Here is a 21,096-nt window from a genome sequence, read left to right as displayed (position 1 = left end):
AACCCATAAATGCCTGTTTCAGTCAGAGGTTTCTTATTATTTCATTACACTCATTTGTTGCCCTACGATTGGGTGGGAACCAGTCAAGGGAAGTACCCTGCCTCTCATTCAAAGTCAGCTGCGATTGAATCCAAATGTTAAAAATTAGAGTATATCCGCTCCATTTTTACATTCTATATGAAAGACAAGTCAACTAAAAAAATGTGTTTACAATAAATGAGGACAAATGCTAGGGCTCCGCATCAAATTAAGATTAAGAATTGGCCGTTAGAATGAATGCCGAATCAGAGTTTTCAGATTCGAGTTAGAATAAATCGTAGCATACTGGTGTCACAAGTCATGTGACACGTGGTCTTTCAGACCCCACAACCATTACTTTTTGCGTATATATAGAACTGTTTGGCCCACTAATGAGCATTATATTAAACTGTGATGCAATCAGTCAATAAAGCCCCTCTAGTCAGTGAATCAACGTTACTTTGACGTTACTTCGCTTTTGGCCTCTAACGCCGTGCTAGCACGAAGGGAGTTTGCAAACATGGACGCTTTACCGGAGAGATGGTTAGCTTAGCTTAGCGCTAGCCAGAGGGTACAAAATAACAGATGGATTTAAAACTTTACCAAACGCGAAAAAACAACCTGAGTTCTACCGTTGGCCAGTGTACGGTAAGGGATCCTGGAGGTTAAGATAAGTTGTTTTAAGTTATCTAAAAGGAAAACCTTTCAGCACATCAGCCGCATATGTACACTCCAATATGTTTTCAAATAAAGCTTGGTAAAGCACTTTGGACAACAAACAGTGTAGATAAAATCGCTATATAATTGCACTCCATTTACCATTATGATCCAATTGGACTTTGGGACTATTATGACGTAAAAGTACAATTAATAAACCATTCGAATGGTTTCGGGATTCAGTGATAAATGGTCACCGAATATGAGCATACAGATTTAGATTTGGCCTATGAGTCCAGGCTCTAATAAATACTTGGGATGCGATAGATATCCTACCGATATGCACGTCCAGCCTCATACTCATAGAAATGGTCTGATACTATGAGACCGATACCACTTTACCAGGCCTCAGAGGCAGCCTGAACGATCATGCCATTAACATAGGCTTGTCTCTAAAATTAAGCCATGCAAGTCATAAGTACACAAAGTGTTGTACAGTGAAACTGCGAAAGTGGTTCTTTTGATTGCTCTGCCGTCACTTGGATTTTTTCAATGAAATAAATGTGCCTTGACTCAAAAAAGTTTGAAAAACATTGCTCTAGAAAATGTTATAGGTGAGTGAAACGTATGCCATGTTCAAGACCAGTTTGTGTTTTTGAACAACATTTAATTAAAATAATGTAATGGCATAATCAAGTACAGTATCAATATTAGGTATAGGTGAGAAGTCCAATTTAAGTGTTTGTATTTTGTATTTAGAAATAAATTGAGTATTGCTGCATCCCTAAGCGCTATACGAAATTGATGGATGGATATATTATACTTATTAAATAGAATACTAATTATTATCCCTTTATTTATAAGTCATTATAAGTCATTAATTGAAATATTGTAAATTTAAAGTAATAGGAGACCATATCACTTTTTCGTAACGGTAAGTAATTTTTCCAAAATCATGAACTTATATCAATGCTACTTGTAGAATATATGATACACTTTTTATTAATTATATTGAATTACATTTTCTTATTTTTTATCATCTTGTTTTTCCTGACTTTCAGTTAGATATGTGGCATCCATTTTGGGTTAAGTTACATGGCAAGTTCATTGTAGGTTGCTTTCCTTGTCTCAAGTCAATCTAACCCTATTTTCATTTTGGATAGAGATGCAACATAATCCCATTCCCAGTGCAACAACATAAAAGGCATGAAAGCCAGAATACAAAAGGAGTTTGTTGTTTGGCTTTTTGACTCCCCTGTTGCACCAGCTAAACCTGATCAATTGGGCCGCTTGACAGCCGGTTTGTCCAACACAATAAAACGACTCCATCAGCAGTCCACTGGCCAGACGGCCCAGTCAGTCACCAAATCCACCCTATTGACGTTCAAAAATGGTCAGTCCTTTTAGGAGTGATTTGTTTGCTATGGAACAGAGAGAAAAAGATGGAGAGAAGCTGTTGTCTGCTGTGTTAGCCTGAGATGAATCATACTCACTGGAGCACATGGTAGCATGCTGTTGGTGTATTGAAGTTCATGCATTTTAAGAACTGCACAATTACAAAACTGATTACATGTGAATATTACCAGTGCGTGGAATTTGTAAATAAAAAATAAAGCATAAAAAGTACGTTATTGTCATTGGAGATTGATGTCATCATAAGTAATGTTAGACTTAGAGGAGTAACATGTTGACATGCTCACCTGAGCAATGGTGAAAGAATTCTGGGTGATAGAGACAAAGGAGACAAACTGCACATCTTAATATCAGGTGACAAGCCATACATTGGCTGCCTGACATTTGCTGAGTCACAGAAGGGGAATAATTGTAAAGACAAATGACGGGAATGAACAAGTAAACCACTGAGAATTAAGACTAACATTCAACACATTTGTTATAATTCTGAAGTGGAGCTGTAGTTAGAAAATTAGAATCAAGCATCACCCTCCAATAAGTATTTTAGGCATTCCACAAAGCTCCCATTGGTGAATGAGGTTTTTCACCCTCATCTTCAGGCAAATCGAAAGTTTATGACACTTTCCCCCTTTGAGTTATAAATTCCAGCTTGGAAAAAAATACATATAATAAATAATAAAGATAATAAATAATAATTTTTAAAAAAGAATAACTCCAATTGAACTCCACTTTTTTTTTTAGTTTTAGAGTGTAAAAATTAAGGCTCTAGTATATCTATTTCCATAAACACATGCTAAAATGTACCTCATAAGCAAAACACTATTTTGAGCTGATTCTGTGTCAAAGAACAAATAAGATCGTTGCTCCCGGACAGTATTGCTAAAATGTTTCTTCATTGTATGATCTTTTCTCACATTGAATATTGCATGACTAACAGGTCACTAACAAGTTTAAGTACACTAAAACCAATAGAATCTCTCTTAAAAAAAGCTGTGAAAGTATTGGATAGAAAATCATTTTCCACCCATCACTGCCCTATTCTCCAGTAACATAATATTTTAAGTTTTGATCATTTTAAAAACTTTAAACTAGCCTGCTCTATATATAAGATTTTGCATGGACTTGCTCCCCCACCTTTGAGTGAGTTCATTATGTTAAGATCCAGCATCAGTGGGAAAAGAACCAGAGCCTTCACTAGAGGTGAATGTGCAGTACCACAGACAAACTACTTTCAGTAAATACGTTTTATCAGTTAAAGATACTGTGGTCTGGAATGAGATTTCTATTCAAATAAGAGACTGCAACACTTTAAGCACTTTTAAAGTCAATGTAAAAAAGTGTCTGAAAAGAAACCAAATTTGTGAGCACTAATTTTAAATCAAGCTTCTGTGTGCCATCTTGTTCGAATTATTATTATAATTTTATTTTTTGGTTTTGTTTTGTCACTGATGTGTCAGTTCTATGTGCTGATTTATTTCTGTCCTTTTTTCTTTATTGGTGTTGTTATTGTAATGTTACTTCTTTTGACCTGCTAGGGACTGCAGATGGAAAGTAGCCGTTGGCTAATTCTGGCATATTTACATGTAAATGTTCATTAATAAGCACTGTCCCTTTTAAATAAATAAATGACAAAAAAATTACAAAATGGCGTAAAATACGAAAAAGACAGTAAATAAGATTTGTGAGCATTTTGAGACAAAAAAAAACAGCAGCCTTGACACCATTATAGAATCTCTCCAAGATTTGCACCAACATGCAAGGGGACTACCTTGCTCTCCTCCACAAATGTTGGTATAGCTGTAACAATAATATTAATAAGCAATAGAGAAAAAACAAAAACAGAACTAGCTTAAATTGGTTTTATATAGTATAGCCACAGTTCAATCAGCCATTCTCTGTCAATCTCATAGTGATATTTAATACATTTGAAAGATTCTCTATTTGACTTAGTTACTGAAATGACAGTGCAAAGAGGGAGTAAATACAAGGAGGTTGAGATCTTTTGGGACAGATCACTGCTGTGTGCTGAGGTTCATCTTATTATGGTAATGACATCCAGGGTTGGGAGACGCTTATTGTTCCCCTGATAACATTTGCACCACGATTATGCATGAACACACACACATACTGTACTCACACCGAAACACGCTCTTTCTCTAGGTTTACGAGCACTGTTAAATGTCAGCAGCTTCGGCTGACAAAGCGGTAGATGGGAGGATGGATGGTAGGAATTATCAGACATGACGGGACCTTTAAATGTCCGGGGACAAGTAAAACACGATCCCATAATCTGGCAAAGTGGCCCCGCTACAGCCTGTCAAATTCAGCATCACAATTCCCCTGGGAATTTGATTAATATCATTTCTCGTTTGCTCACCTCCTGGTGGATGCTGTGCTGGTGTCCTTCCTGGATGCAGATCCAGACGGGGAGGGCAGAGTGCCACCGCTTTTCTTTGGTAGGATGGTCCCGTTATTCATTGAGGGTCTTAATGGCAGGGTGGCGATCATAGGCCGGGCTGGCAAACAAATAAAAGATCATTATGAAGACACACTTTTGTTTTTTTTAAATCACAACTACATTACTGATTTAATGAGATTGTGTTCCTTTAGGACAGAAATGGGATAAACGCTTCATGTGTTACAGTGGACCCCAACCACCGGACCATAGACTGGTAAGTGGCAATCAGTAAGTAAGAGAGCTTCAACATGACCTTGACATGAGGCGCTACATTGGGCGACTACATAAAATGCAACAGAATAGCTGGTTTAGTGGAAAAAGCAACACATGTTTAGGTGAAAACTACCGACACTGAACCAAAGGACTTTATTGATCATAAGAGTCTTAAATACGTTTATTTTGAAAATCAGGTGCATCCACCTTTGCCCCTGCACACGTCAAACCTCTCGTCTTGGTCACATGATACTAGGGCTGTAACGATAGCGTATCGTGATTTTCCGTTTCTCCTAGAGTTAGTGCACCTCTATTCTAGATATAGCCGAGCTCACAGTGCTACCAAACTTAATTAATATTATTAGTATTTTAAGTTTATTTAAAAAAAAAAAATTAAAAAAAACTGAAGATCAATTTCTTCAGCAAGCCTCCCCCAACTGTGTGTCATGTGACTATTTTTTCCCATGACTAGAGTGACCAAAATGCTGGCTACCGCTACCATGGGTAGTATAACTAATAAAATGACACAAATTACAATGACTACATTCATCTTATTGGTGTACTATATTTTTAACATTGTAATTTGTTTTCTTTTGTTTCTATGCCAGACTGTCAAAATATTGCTTCATGTGAAACCGGTCCAAGATGAACCGCTGGCCAAATTAGATCATAAGAAATAAAATGGCTGTGTCAAGCAGTTGCAAAAATGACCCATGCACTTTCAGCATACAGTGTGTGCATAGACAATTTGTAAGTTATAACAACAACACAAAAGGCGCATGCACTCACAAACAGATACAGTACATGTGCCAGAAGTCAACGCCAGAATTTAAAAGCCAAGATGCAGCTTTTTCTGCAATGATGAATATTTAATAGGCAGTTTCTGGGGGCCGACACTCACACTTGTACCGCTATCATCTTTCATGCAGTAATTATGCTGCAGAGGTAAATGGGGGGTGTTATAATTTTGTAGTACGTTAGAGAGGGCGATCTTGTGTTTGTGTTTTAAGCAGTCTTTGTGCTGCCCTGTGTGCTGCAGCTGAAAAAAAGCCCTGAGTCATCCACCAGGTCTAAATCCAATCAGTTAGCTTGTAGGGCAAAATAAGACCAGAATGAAACTGCAGATCTTTATAGTCATGACTGAAGCAGTTACATTAACTGTAGTTAATGTGACATTTGAGGCAACAGGCTATAAATACACTAAGGATGGGCATGTTTCAGTAATCAATAGTTGATCTGGCATGTGAAATCTAATGTTTTATCAGTGAAATCATGTTAAGTAACAGTAGTTGCATTGGCATTTGTTTCCCGGGGGGGCGTGTTTGTAATAATAATAATAACAATGTTGCACGTAATTACAATTTATGTCAAGTGAAACAAGTTTAAAATGAACAAAGGACTACGATGGAGATATTAAGCCAAGCAGCGAGAAATAAGCAGCACTCCCAAATTGCATCACTCCCCGCAACATAAACATTGTGGAGTGATCACACGAGTCTACTGTAATTCTTATCGCTAGAAAAGATGCTGTCTCCATATAATGTAAAATCACATATAATAGTTCACAGGGATTTAATTTACAACATTCAGAAAGTCAATGCATTTGAATTAATCCGAGAGACTGTTAGTGTTAGGTGCATTGGTGCTGCGGTTTTGGTTAGCAACAGAGATTAAACAAGCTACAAACAGATAATTAGACTGACGGGGAAAATGGGAGGCATCTATTTGGGAAGAGGCAACAACTTCATTTTAACTATATACTTTGTATTGCTGTAAATATTGCAATTCCATAAATGTAGAACCTATGAATCAGACTGAACTGGTGGAAAGGGGACGGAGTGAGGTTCTTATTGGCATGTCAATAACAGCATCCCCTCAACTTAACACAGCATCATTAGAATGCCATTTCTCCTTGAAATAAAGACTATGGAAAACACAATGACTTAGTATTTTCTGTGATATTCAATTGGGAAAAATGTATGTTAATTGTTATTGTCCTGATGACTGCGATAAGCTTTTTTATTTTAGTTAATGCCCTTGTGTCATCAGATGCTTATTCTACAGTTGCTGACACTTGTAAATGACAAAAATTCATTGCATAAAAGCATGACACAATTCAAGTCACAGTGCACCAGACAGTGTGATACAACACCAAGTGTGCTTGTTAACGTGAACACAATTTGCCACTGTTCTAGCAGGCAGTGATAGAAAATGTGCTTGCTCATACAAACGCCACCAGGCCTGGCCAGTCGTCCTACCTGACTTCCCAACATGGCTGTCTGCCGAGGGAGACTTTCTCATCAAAGCAGGCTCTATGCACATGACGCAGAATATATACGACAACACAACTCAGTTCAGTCCAGTGGAAAGACAGCGACTAATTGAGAATAGGTCTGGGCGATGTGGCCTTAAAATAAAATGTTTTTTTTCCACAAAAATCAGTTTTCCAACTTTTATTCCCCCCCCCTTATAAAAAAAGTAACAATTATATTTTCACTTCTGGAATTTTCTCTGTATTCTGATAGCAAATTATTTTTAAAATTGAAATATTCCTTCTTGAGATAATGTGAAAAAGTGTTTCCTCCTTTCAAAAATATATTTTGTCAAAACATGTGAAACATGTCTTCAGCCCGTTAGTACAAGCAGTGTATGACGTAGACGATTGTTGAACCCTGGAAACCACAACCACGACAACAGAAAAAAAAAAAAGTAAACTCAAATCAATCGGCCAGTCCTAACTAAGAGTAGAAATCATTCAGCCGATTGCTGCGTGTTTATTCACCTTTGGTGGGCCCTCGACGTGAGCTCATGGCCTGCTGCTCCTCAGACACATTGAGCCGGCGAACCACATCGGCCAGAGCGGACTTGAGCAGCTGGATCTCATCCTCCTGCATCTGGACCCTCTGCTCCAGGGAGGCGATGCGGTCGGTGACCTCCATGCTGCTGGATGCTGACGCGCTGTCATCTGAGAAAATACGGTGACTGTGAGCTATTATCAAAGACTCTCAGAGTGGATGACGGATGAGTACAGTTAATCCTCGTTCATTATGGGAGACAGTTCCAGAAACCATACGCTAAAGGAGAACATTCTCGCGATATTGTAGAGACCATATGGGAAAAAAAAATGCCTTATAGTTTTACACATTCAACCATCGACAGATAGCGCTGCGGATACACGCATATACAGTACATAAGCACAAACAAGCACTTGAACGGAAAAAGGGTAAACGTTGAGTTTGTGTTCTTTTCAAATTTAGGACATTAGTCAACTCATCAGCAAATTCTCAATTTAAGTTATTACTGTTAAAATGATTATTAGTGTTTATGACTGTAGTTCCAATACATTGTATATATTGGGTAAAAGATTTGGGGTTTTAAAATGTTTTTTTCAGAAGCTGGTCCAACATTATTTGTGCATATGCATTGTCTGAGGCTATTCTAAATTTGTGCGCAGAATGCACAAAAATTCAAGCACAAAGGTATTGATGAATCACAAATTTATGTGCAAAACCTGCATATCGCTGGTGTCGAGCCAAAACCTCCAAAATGGTCACTTTTCAGGAGACCCTAAAAATGGCAGGTTTGTTCAACCATTATCATTGCATCACGAAAGAGAGCAAGCCTTTTTCAACACTTTAGATTGGTCAATAATGTGTAAAAATAACACCCATGCGCGTGGACTGACCAATAGTAAATATATGTATTTTTTAAATATGAAATTCACCAAAATGTGACTTAGGAGGTTTTGGCCCGACGCCAGCGATCTGTATGGTGTGTACGCACAGCTAGTAAATGAGGCAAACGGATTTCAGACACACTTTTAAGTACATGGTAATTTTATTTAAACACGAGACGGAAATTTCAGGCATTAAATGAATAGAAAACAGTGTACTTATTTTGCATACTGTAGTGTGTGTGCGTGTTACATACTGTATGCGTCTTTAATGCGGAAGTCAACGCAAACATATTTTTTTAAAGAATATGTTTTATGCAAGCCCACTAGTTGAAACATAACATTCTGATAAATACTGCGTTTGTGCAATAAGTGTTAATCCACTCGTTTTTAGCCATCTCTGGGGGCGGCCATTTTGTCTTCTGTCGACTGAAAATGACATCACAACTGCTCAACCAATCACGGCTCAGATTCAGAGAACAGGTCAGCTGTAATTAGAGATGGCTAAAAACAAGTGCATTTTGATACTTAACTTATATTCCACAAACGCAAAATTAATCAGAATGCTGTGTTTCAACTTGTGGGCCTGCTGGGAACATATTCTTGAAAAAAATATGCTTGGGTTGACTTCCGCTTTAAGTGTCTTGGTTGGGTGGTGTATGTGAGGTCTGGGCGTGAACTGTGGCCGACAGCTCATTGTGTTTATATGCTTTCTTTTTCTCCCCCAACGTCCAATAACTAGATGAAAATGTTATCTATGACTGTGGCTCTATGAACCACAGATGTACACAATATTGTGGGAATTTGCATGAGACAGATATGCACTACAAAAAAACTACAATGAAGCAGGGGAACACTGTAACATTAGTATGTTATGCTTTGTTCATGAAGAGGTAAACAAGAGAGGGAGCCAAAGAGCCATGGGGATACAATACCTATGGCATTTTATGATATCTATTTTTATTCTATTTAAACATATACAATTGCCACCTCTGACTCATTGATAGGAGACAGTCCACTTCACCAGATGCACAGACAGGCACACACCCACACACGTACGCGCTAGCGTACGCTCAGGCGTGCGCGCACACACACACACGCACGCACGCACGCACACACACACACACACACGCGATGACTTTGATCAAATATACATGTAAATCACTGCTGTGTTTTCCCAGCAGAGTTGCAATAACAGTCAGATGAATAATGCATCGGATGCATTGGACATCTGCGGCATGTGCGTTCTCTGAGGATTTGCCTTTAAACCAGACCGCCTGCTCAGATGATGGAAATGTGAGGGAGCTCTTGACTTGTGTCAATAATGTTGTCTAACACTTAAATAAAACATTGTTTTGCTACAGAAAGGAACAATATTTGGATCTCATGTTATTTCACGCAGATAGCTGCATTCTCTATAGCGCTTGTCCTCATTTGGGTAGCGGGTAAACTCGAGTCTGTCCTAGCTGACGTTGACCAAGAGGCACGGTACACCCTGGACGGGTTGCCAATCACATTCCATGCGACTCATTTGAATAATTAAAATAGGAAACATATAATTCATAGATATTCATGGATTAATACATTCAATTAGAGTTCAAATGAATCAACCTATTTACAGATTAGCGCTTAGCCTGGACAAGGGGTCCTCAATTGAGAGTCAAAGTTCAGAACATGAACACCATGCATAATTTAGACACACTAACTTACTTGCATACCAAATATATGTATTGTTGATTTTCACATTGAACTAAAAGAATGAATGAAATATTTATTTAAAATATGTTGAATAAAGTTTGCACAGGGCATCCGAAAGTGCCTGAAAATGATTATCCATCCATCCATTCATTCAGCAATCAGGCCGTGGGTGAGTTGGAGACCATCCCAGCTGACTTGGGTTGAAAAGCGGGGTACACCCTGGCTCATGGCTAGTCAATCACATGGCACATGCAGACAAATAAGCGTTCACATTTACACCACAAATTTTGAGTATTAAATTAACCTAACGCAGGTTTTTGGAATGTGGGAGACAAAGGCTGGAAAAACAAGCTAGACTTCAGAATGACTGTCAAAAGTACAAAATGCTTCCCAGAGACCCAATCTTGAGGTACTACAAACTAGACGATTATAGACCATTATCATTCTATAAACTCAGATTCACAGATGAAAATGTTGTCTCAAAGAACATGCAGAAATTCTCTCCCTTCGTCATCTTTATTTGCTAAAAATAAAAAGTGCTCACCTGAGGTGCGTTCTTTGAAGCAGCGCTTCTTCATGTTCATTTGTGAATATGACTAATATTCAAGATAAAGCTGTAACTATCTGATGAGCATTTGCCCCCATCTGCTCCCAGCAAAGACACACAACAGTGTCAGTGGTGGAGGGGTACAAAGATGGATTGTCAGACAAGCCATTCCCAGAGCATCAATGCCCAATAGAAGGAACTGGACATGTTCCTAAGGTTCAAGCCATATATAAATATATCTGTGCACTTGCCATCAGTGATGTGTCACTCTCCATTTAACAAAAAATCCATCAGCTTGCACACCCTGGGACACCAGCGTCTCTCTTTCAATCCAATGAAGCCACATTATTACACCGCACCCAACCAAGCTCACTGCAGGCAGTGCTGCTTCAATGACATCATTTCTCTCTGCCCTATAGTTTCTTGCCTCATTTGCAGGTCGGAGTTAGGACGAGGCACACATCCTAGACTATTATTATTTGAATCAGTATTTGATATGGCCCACACTGCAATACTTTGCATCATCCCCTTGGATAAAGTGATGGCGGAAAATGGGAACAAGCACTTGGCACATCCATCTTCCCATCATTGAACAAACAAAGAAGCACTTTCCTGAGTCATGCACTGACCTCACTCTCATTAATAATTGAAGTGTGGAGCGGCAGATGTGTTTTGCGATCCATTTCCCATTTCAGCACTCAACAACAAAGGATTACAATGTCTTAATAGCAAAAAGCTGTGGTAGCGCACAGGAGGCACTTTCACATTATGGTCGATATTTGCAATGTCATGGGACACCGGGTTATTACAGCAATTAAAAGTGCAAGTAAATATAGACTTGCTCGGACCCTTTTCAGCTATTATACCTTTCACTGTTCTGCGAATAATTCATCCATCATTTGGAAGACAAATGGAGAGTGAGGCATTGGGGAAACAGCATGTGACACCAAAAAGACAGCACTTTCTGTTTTCTAGTTCCAGGAAGGCACTGCAATCCTCTTCTATCTTAGAGAAGGATGTTTTCATTCTGACTAGGTAGAGTTCTTCCATCAGTCAGACAAAAGGTTCCCTAAAACATTTGCCGGTTAAATTAACTTGGCGTAACTGTTTTTCCTTTGGCTTTTTCTGACACTATTCTAACCCAGAGCAATGTACGGCACAGATTGTATTTTGGTAGATGTCTATTTCCTGCTTTTTGTTCCGATTCCAATGTGCTTGATAGGACTCTCAGTTGGAGCAGATATTGACCACCTTTTGAGGGCAAATTAATTTAATTTGAATTGTCTGTGAGTATAGTTTGAATATTTAAGTCTATCTGTTTGTGATGTCTGTCACGAAGGAGCCCTGAATGACGCGTCTCGCTTCCAACTAGCTAGCTGCCATATACTTGTCACTTGTGATCACAAGATAGCGCATCATATGTACTCTGTATTGTTTTATTGGTTGACTTCATTCTATACTTGTGTGACAGTTAATCTTAAAGAATGACATGCGAGAAGTGCATCATCTCTCCCGCTCAAGAAACGTTTTACTGTGAGGATGAACCAACAGAAGTGCATTAGCTAAACCAACCATTCAATTGGCAGTTGGTTTTCTGCGCTTCCAGACGACTCTGCTGGACACAGGCTTAAGAGCTATTTATAGACAAGAGGTGGCCAACAGGAAGGAAAGCCACAACAGGCGACCTCGATTGGCATTAAAGAGCCATGTAACGGAGATCATGGTGTCTGAAGCTTATTTTCATGTCAGAACCAGACATTGGGGAACAGAGTAAAGAGACATAACAAGAGAGTAAAGCATGAAGGAAGCTCAAATGACTCCTATGTGGCATCCTATGCTGACCTTCTTTCGATGAGCTTGTTAAAACCTCCCATCCTTCCACTGGTTGTATCCTTCCTGGGGTCAGACAAGGGGTAAAGTGACAGCAATGTCCCCACCGTGCTACTGTCAAACAACAGCACACTTACACAAAGATCCTTCAAAATTGGCGCATCAGAATCATAACAGAAGATGATACTGCATTGCTGCGCCTTTTCCCTTTGTTCAGATAGCAAGTAGCAATAGTAAGCCGCTTTAGGTTTGAAGGTTTGATGCCAAAAATCTTAAGAGTTGGTAAGTAAGGTTAGTTTTAGTTAAAAGTCAAGAGCCAAAAGAATAGGAGGTCAAGACAGCAAAACTACTAGGCTGACTGAGGTTAAATAACACCTTACCTGTAACACACAGAGCACAAACCAAGGGATTTGCTTAGCAACAAGGGATTATGCAGGATATGTAAAACAGACCTTGCTTTTTGCGAGTGATACCGATTTTCCAGGGATTTGAGAGTGAATAGCACCTTGAATTGGCTGTTTCTGTTTCACCAATCTCTCGTGAGCAAATGAGAAAGCAAAATAGAGATGAAGAGAGTAAAAGATTTGAAATATTTATGGGTTGGAATTATTTGTTCTTTGAAATTGATATTCAGGTGTGTTTTAAAACTAAAATAGTATTAATGCTTCCTGTCTATTGGGAAGCCGTGCATCATGTAGACCTGTTAGACCATAAGCTAAGGCTACCTTCCACTTGGTGGGAATCAGATTGTTATCATTGCATTTACATAACTAGAATACCACTTCCTAGAGCACAGTCAAGGTTGAACTGTGGAAAATAAATACTGTAGTGGCGGAGCAAAATTGTGGCCGTTATGACAACTGTGTTTGTGTAAGATGTTAACAAGAGACACAGTATCTTGCATAACAGAGTGACTGAATGGTCATATTGCGGCTCATATGGCAAAAATGGTAACTAAATTCCTCTACATTTTTTTTCCCAGTTATGAAGCATAGCATCTTTGTATGTCCTTCCATTTGTTGGCAAGCAAAATACCATGTAGATCATGGATCAATGATTTAAGGACTATTTGCATTCTGGGTCAGGAAGAATGAATCCATCATGACTCAATCAGCAAACATTATGCACAAAAGCGTAAATATTTGAGAACCATAGCTGTGGTTGTGTGTCAGTGTGTTAGTTATCAAGCCACTTTCTGGTACATAATGATGTAAGACAATCCTCCGTCATTTGAATTCTGGGGCAATAGTTCCATTGTGACACAAACTGTAGAAAGGTCAAATTGCTTTATCTGCAATTTGATGGAGAATTACACTTGGTGCACGTGCTACCCCCAAAATAACATTTTTTACAAGTTGCCTATAGAGCAGAGGATTAAAAAGGCATTCAAAAACCTTAAGTTTAAATGCTATATACAACAACTCAACTTGAATTATAAAACGTGACAAGGTGGAACAAAACAAGAGACACAGGTCTTACTGCTGTGTGCCCATTTAAGAGGAGATTCAGACCACAGAGGCATAAGTCAAGCTTGGCAGCGATTCCAGGCAGCAACACAAATGTCTCTGTCAAATTCAACCTTTTGCCCATATGAAATGAGCCTTTGTCCCCAAGTAACAAACAACCAAAACGAGAGTCGAGACATTTGTTCCATCCAGCGTTTGTGTGAACTGGTGTTTGTTCCGTCCACTTACACCGTTGTTATGGGAAACGCTTCCAGTGCCAGACACTGTCAGCACACTGAACATCAGCCAGCAGTACTTCCACCATCTGGAGGGTTGAGAACAAAGTTGTGCTGCTGGGTGCAGACACCCTTGTTACACAACAAAATTCAAAACTGCCATCTTAGTCCAAAGTCAAGAGATTTCCTCTGAACATACTGTGGTAGTCGACTGTCAACTGGCGGCCTAAGGGCTGATTTAACAGTGTAGGAATTTACTTGACCCGAGTACATTGTCCGAGAGTACAAAATGTATTCGTTTTAATGTGTCTGAAATATTATTCTGTGTTAGAGCTATTTGTAATGTGAGTGAACCAGTGGTGTGTGTTTATCCAAATACTTGTGATTCACTTGTTTTCAGCTGGATGTGATTATCAAAGCAGGCTGACTGGGCTCATTTGAAAGGGGAACAAAGAAGCAACCATAAGAAATAAGGTGTTTCCATTGCCAAAAAAGTCCATGTAGTTCAATCATGAATAATTTTTTTTTAAAAAGCCACAGATGTTACTGACCTATTGCAATCATCATTCCGTGATGATGTTTGGGGAAAGTTTGGCTCGTTTTCAACCAGCATGATTTACACACCATAATAAAATAGAGAAGTCTCTCTTACATAATTTATGGCTTGATACCTGCAAGGATGTCCATCCAGTCTGAAATAAATGCGTACAAATAAAACTAGCCAACTGAGCAACACTGCAACTGTTCATTCCCAAGTTCATTACACCTCACGACCCAATTAGGTGTGTCTTCCTCTCTCGCATCTCTGCACCTGTGTTCTTGATTAATCTATTTTTAATGGCCTTTCTAAATGGGACTGTTCCCTTTCCCCCTCTCCATATGTTAGAAACAGGCTGAACACACGCAACCAGACACGCACTTGGATCAGAGGATTCCCTCTTTCCTGACGTTAGAGACCAATTAGGGTGCTGCCTTTGGGAGCTGCACTGCAGGAGCGCGGAGGTTAAAATGTGCCGGTTTGTATCACATAAGATCTGCTAGCAAAATCCGAGAGAGGTGCAGATAGCAAATAAGACTTGGATGCTTTTTCAATGTTTAGCTGCAAAATTGCAATATCTGAATATAACAGAACACAACTATTCGCCAGATATTGCTACTTTTACTCAGCGACATTCCATCCTGTAATAAGTTACATGTGACGATTTCAGTGCTAGCATCTGGGGTGATGCAAAAAAAAAAAAAACCTGGTAGAGACAATTTACGTCAACGCAACTTTGAGTTCTTCACACGAAATTAGCTGGCATTGTGAATTTCCCTTCCACAGAGTCTTCATCGTGCCTCGGTTACAATTACAAAGGTGGAAAATGGCACCACGTTCCATTGTTCTGCACAAAAAGGCAGAAAAATGCCGACTTTTACAGGCTTGGGAAAAGGGGCTACAATCTGTGACTAAAAATAATCTCTTTGGGATTCAGTCGACTGGTGTGATTTATTACTCATAGCCTCCCACTTCCGCATGTAAAAGATGACACTGCTGAGACTGCTTGTGTTACCATGCAGAGTACACTACAAACACACACGCACGCACATTTTACAATATACAATGCTTTGGTCTCACACACATACACGTACAGGCAATCGTGCTATATTTGAACGCAGGAGCTTCCACATTCCTACTTTGCATGCATGATTGTTTTAGTGGGTCAGACGATGAGGCTGCGCGAATGTGTGTCAGTGCAGGAAAAGGCGAGAGTGAGAGAAAGAACGGTGAAAGCAGAGGAGAAACAACAAATGGCTTCCTCTGTAAAGCACCTACTCACCAAGAAGCATATTTCAATGACCATCCAATTACCAGCCTTAAAAATTTACAACAAGATAGATCAAGGCAGAAGTGAAGAGGCATTAAGTGGCCAAGGACTCTTATTACCTTAAATAAGTCGTTCTCAAACCTTTAAGACCAAGTTCCACCATTGTAACCAGCATTAAAATATAGTAGCATAGTGGGTCTAAATGTTCATGAATAGAGAATTATTGCAAGTCACTGTAACATTTATGCTCAGTTTGAACATTAACACTCTACTTTAATATAAGAAAATTGTACTAAAAAGTTAAATACAAGTGAACTGTGCTGGGGCATTGATTCCTACGCATGCCTCGGACATGCACTGCAGCACAAACAGATTTTTTTTTTTTTTAACCACAAGCTGCATCGTGCGCACCTTTAATGAGCACACATTGTCACTTTGTGTCAGGGTTAACACCTTGGCTCGTTGCCATAAAAGCAAAAGTGCAGAGTGAACTCTTATCAGGAGCAAAAACAGAGCAGAGCGAGATAAGAGGAAAGTGGGTGGAACTGTTGTGGAGGTAGAGTAGATCCTCCGAAGTTAAACGCTTTAAGGCAGGGGTCACCAATGTGGTCCCCCAAGGGCCACGAGTAGCCGGAGGCCGGTTCTAAAAGTAGCTCACCAGTTAGATGCTGTAAATGTTTTTGTGTTGTTATCTAAAATAAATAAATAAATAAAACATACTGCCACCAGTTGTTTTTTTTGCGCATCTTCACCATTTCAGTTTCATTAACGCTGGTAGACAAAAGATTGATTCTATTAAGCAGGAGGAGAAGGAGCAATGAGTGAAGATGTCATATGTTACTTAAACATTTGCCAGTAAAATGAATCAAGCTTTTGAATTTAAGATATTTTAATTAAATGGGAAATCCAAAGCGAATGTCATCCAGCATCACGGAGCACATTGTGGGTGGCTCCCTTCAAAGTATCATCGTCGACAGGGCCAAACGTGTCAGATCTATAAATGACCGTATTTCTGTAGATATTAAAAATAAGGAAGCGCTTTAAACTAGAGCATTTTCTGAAGATCAAACACAGTGCGTGAGAGATCGAGAATGAGCGTCAAGGGAAGCTGAGGAGGGGAAAAAAAGCCTGGGAGCTTACGCAAATGAAAGGCTGATAAGAAAAAGTATGAAAATTTGAAGGAATCCTGGGAAATTTGTGGGTGTGAGTGTGGATGCAGATAGCTAAAAATAAATGGAGAGTGGTGTGAGCACTCAGACGCTGGACTAGAGGAAATCAATGTCAGACGTTGAATGATTCAGCAGTAGTGGAAGATGTACGCCAGATCAATTCGATATTCATCAGACTGCTGCTCTGGTGTATATTACAGATGAATAATGTCGGAGGGATGCAATCAAGCAGAACTGTCATTTGTTGATATATTTGATATCCCTCACATATTCAAAAAGGGACGAGAGTCAAGAAGAAAATGAATATAGAGTGTAATAATTAACGTCGCCAACAGATTGTTTGGGATTAAATGTTTCACTGTATAAGAATAATGAAGAGCGCAGATGAGGACGCTTTACTGTAACGTAAAATCTTGATGTTTCCACTAGGGCCTGACTGATATAATCTGTCGATATATGTATATTTTTTTTGCACATTAACTCATTACAACATAACCCACAGATAATGACATTAAAAAAATAAATCTGGAGAACATTTTGGAAAACAGTCAAATGTGCTCTGAGTGGTGTTAGGACATCAGAGGGAAATTCCAAATGTACCCCGTGCTGACTTAAACATTTTTCTTTTTAGTTTAAAATGGCTAACCTTAACTAGAATACCGCATCACATTGTGGCCATAGGTAAAATCCTGGTCAATTATTGCGCCTTTCAGTGTTGTAAATCCTTGTAGTAGCGGAAGCTTATGCTAAACTAGCGATACGGCACACATTAGTTGCCATGTACAACTATTTCTGCCGCCATTCTTCTACTTTCTTTTGGCAGTTGGAAAATTTCAGTGCATTACTTCCACCTTGGCCACCGGCGGTAATGAATCAAGTATTTGCCATCTGCCACAAGAAAGCTAACAACTTTAGGCAACTGGGATTTTGGGTGCCAGTCCGAGCTCTAATTTTAAAATATACTACAAGTCGAATCTACCAGTATAAGTCGCAGGACCAGCCAAACTATAAAAAAAAGTGTGACTTATAGGCTGAAAAATGTGGTAATACTCTTTATTGTTGTAAGCAGTAAGGGATTACATATTCTTTTGATTAACTGTCGGATTAATTGGTTATCCCGAATTTTATTCTTCCATATATCAGAATCCGCCTTAAAAAAATCCCTGTCATATAGGACCTAGTTTTTAATGTTAATAGTCTAAATCGGGTCATAATAGAACAACCCCAGCAATGTTACATAAATCAAAGGAATAAAAGGAACGACTATATGAACTGGAGTGACAATTTGGATCCAAACTGCAGAAATGTGAAGACAATGGATGCTAAACTTGGCTGTTCGACTCCTCCGGGTGCCTTGCTGGCATAATATCTAGTCCTCCTCTTCCCTGCCGGGCTCAATTGGCTACTGCCTTTGGTAGCGTGAGTGGGGGGGTTTAATCCTAATCCATGTACACGTGCCATCATCAGACTTGCTTTTTGGACCGAGGCCGAAGTAGGGCTGCAAGATGGAGTGTGTCAAACTATCGTCATGTTGCAAGAGTGGGAGGTGGGGGTCTGTGCCAGTGTGCCTGTGGGTGAACTGCATGGAGCGCAGAGATAAAGGGATGTCACATTCACATTAAGGCACACATTTTGAGTCGAAAAAAGAGGAACGAGATGAATGAGGGGGAGTGGATTTGGTCAAATGGTGGTGCAGCGTGTCGTCTAGATAAACATGAAAACCACTGATGATTTAGTGCTTTAAATACTGCATTGTCTTATTAACAGCACTCGGGCTCCACATCGGATAGAAAATGTACACCAAGGGTATTATAACTGAATGAAAAAGGAGGCTTGCACACATAGGTCAACAAGGAACCCGTTACATTTTGTACTGGATCAGATGTGATGTAGCAGATATGTGTTACTAGTGGCGTTCTACTCTTGCAGCGTCCACCCAACTCGGGGATCAAACCCGCTCCACTAACACGTCTCCGGTTTGGGAACGCAGAGCGCTGACCAGGGAGATAAAATCACGAGCTCGGCACCGTATTTGAAGGGACAATTCAGGATGTAACCTGCCTCTCACCCAAAAACGGCTGAGACTCCGACACACCTGCGCCCCAAGTGAGGATAATCGGTACATAAAAGGTGAGAGATAATGTAAACGAAGGCAGAAGGGCAGACACCAAATCAAACATGACAAATACTGCTAATCTAATAGGAGAAAATGAGTAAACTGAATAAAACAGCAGCTGAAAACATATTCCCATTACTGATGGGGTGCCCATCGGGAATTTCAGGAGATTCCTGAACAGCCGGCTAATTTAACATACAAATATTTATGTACCGGTAATATAGATAATATTTACATGAATACTTTTAAGCTTATAGGCCACTCCTCCTGGCTGACATACGCTGTATCGGAACTTAATTCATTTCCGGTTTGCGGTTCTGTTTAGTGAGATTTTCTCTCCAGTCCAGACACTTCCCTTGTTGTCATCTGCTTTACCTTGAGTCCAGACACTTATTAATTTGCCTGCCTTTTTGCTGTGCAAAGATGGATATGTTTTGCTTTAGCACGGTTCCATCCAGACGTATATAAAATGTGTATTACCCAAGCACTTAATTCCGGTGTCTCACGATTACATATCGATCTTAGATTAGTTTAGCATTTAGCATGGCATATCGTCCGTCCACGTCATCCCTTCATGAGAACGATACTTGTCAGAAATGTAGCTTATTCGCCAATGCGGAGGCAATAATTACTGACTTAGGAGCAACTCTGCAACTTGTTTAGTCAGGCTAGCAGCAAGCCCAAGTGCGTTTCTAGATAGCTGGTGCGGCATAAGTAGCACCAAGATTGCCTCGACTTCAGACTACCCGTGGTAGGTGATGTGAGCGACAGGCGTACCCAGTGAAGCTTTTCGGGACATCTCAGAGGTGGATTCTCAGTTTTTCTATTCATTGTGTTCTGGTGAGGCAGAAAATGCCAATTTTGGCTGACATACGCTGTATCGGAACTTAATTCATTTCCGGTTTGCGGTTCTGTTTCGTGAGAATTTCTCTCCAGTCCAGACACTGGCAGAGAAAATTGGCAGAAAATGCCAATTTTGCCTCACAAAATGCAATGTGAAACCGCTTAATTCAAACCTTGTACCTCAGCCCATGAGTGTATAATGAGGCTAATTTTCACTTGGCGTAAACTAGCGAGCAAGCTCTGACCTCCTGAGGACAAAACGTGCAGCCTGCGTGTGTTACTGCAGTTTAGCTGACCTAGTCTCTCAACATTAGTGTGGTTGGATGCTCCACAACACATGGAGCTGCAGAGAGGGGAGCGGATGACATCGTTGCATTTTGGTTGGGTTCGACAGGCGCTATGATGTCACTCTGGCCTGGAGGCCCAACAATGACACACAGGCTTACTCAAGCAGACCTGCAATAAATTAAGAAGTCAGGATAGCGAATAAGGAGGAACCCCCCTTTTGTACTAAAGTTGAAAATGTGGAGTTTGCACAGCAGACTGTGGATAGTACCTGTACATCCTATTTCCACACACCTAGTAGATTAAACCTGGCATTATAACATACACCATATTACAAACATAGGTAATGAGATATTGCAATTCATCCTAAGGGTGGTTAGTGGCCTTCTTTCTATCCTGCTTTATGCATGATGCAAAAGAAAAGACACCTTCACCAAACATTACTCACAAAGCTGCAACAAATGTCTAGAATACCTCAGTCAACATACCAACCTTGGCACAAAAACCTTTTCACCTGTCACCAAACCACTGAACCTCTAAGCCAATTATGTTGCTGCAAACGAAGCAGCACATCCTGCCCCTACACTTTAATTGCAGGAAAGTTCAGTCGGTCATTCGCTCGACGTAAAACTATTCTGATCATTACCGCGACACCTGTTTTTCTGGTCAATTGACAAACTGAAGTCA

At 39.8% G+C, this 21,096-nt stretch overlaps 1 protein-coding gene across 10 annotated transcripts in view; it reads right to left on the bottom strand.

Annotated features, from left to right (window-relative positions):
• Positions 1 to 21,096, bottom strand: part of eml1 (EMAP like 1) — a 47,914-nt gene that overhangs the window by 16,180 nt on the left and 10,638 nt on the right. For 7 of the 10 annotated variants that reach the window (XM_086049261.1, XM_086049263.1, XM_086049258.1 and 4 more), the window contains 4 exons: positions 7,542 to 7,724; positions 7,018 to 7,071; positions 4,466 to 4,604; positions 2,376 to 2,423 (listed from right to left, as the gene is read on the bottom strand). In XM_086049261.1, coding sequence (XP_085905387.1) covers positions 2,376 to 2,423; positions 4,466 to 4,604; positions 7,018 to 7,071; positions 7,542 to 7,698 — 398 coding nt within the window. In that variant the 5' untranslated portion in view covers positions 7,699 to 7,724. The remainder of the gene's footprint in view (positions 1 to 2,375; positions 2,424 to 4,465; positions 4,605 to 7,017; positions 7,072 to 7,541; positions 7,725 to 21,096) is intronic. The other 3 variants (XM_086049259.1, XM_086049260.1, XM_086049266.1) reach the window with 3 other exon arrangements.

Source organism: Filicampus tigris, chromosome 13 (genome assembly GCF_054856515.1).
Source record: "Filicampus tigris isolate MCC_2025a chromosome 13, RoL_Ftig_1.0, whole genome shotgun sequence".
Lineage (NCBI taxonomy): Eukaryota > Metazoa > Chordata > Actinopteri > Syngnathiformes > Syngnathidae > Filicampus > Filicampus tigris.
Note: the sequence above shows the minus strand (reverse complement) of the source record. Positions and strands in the feature narration are given on the sequence as shown.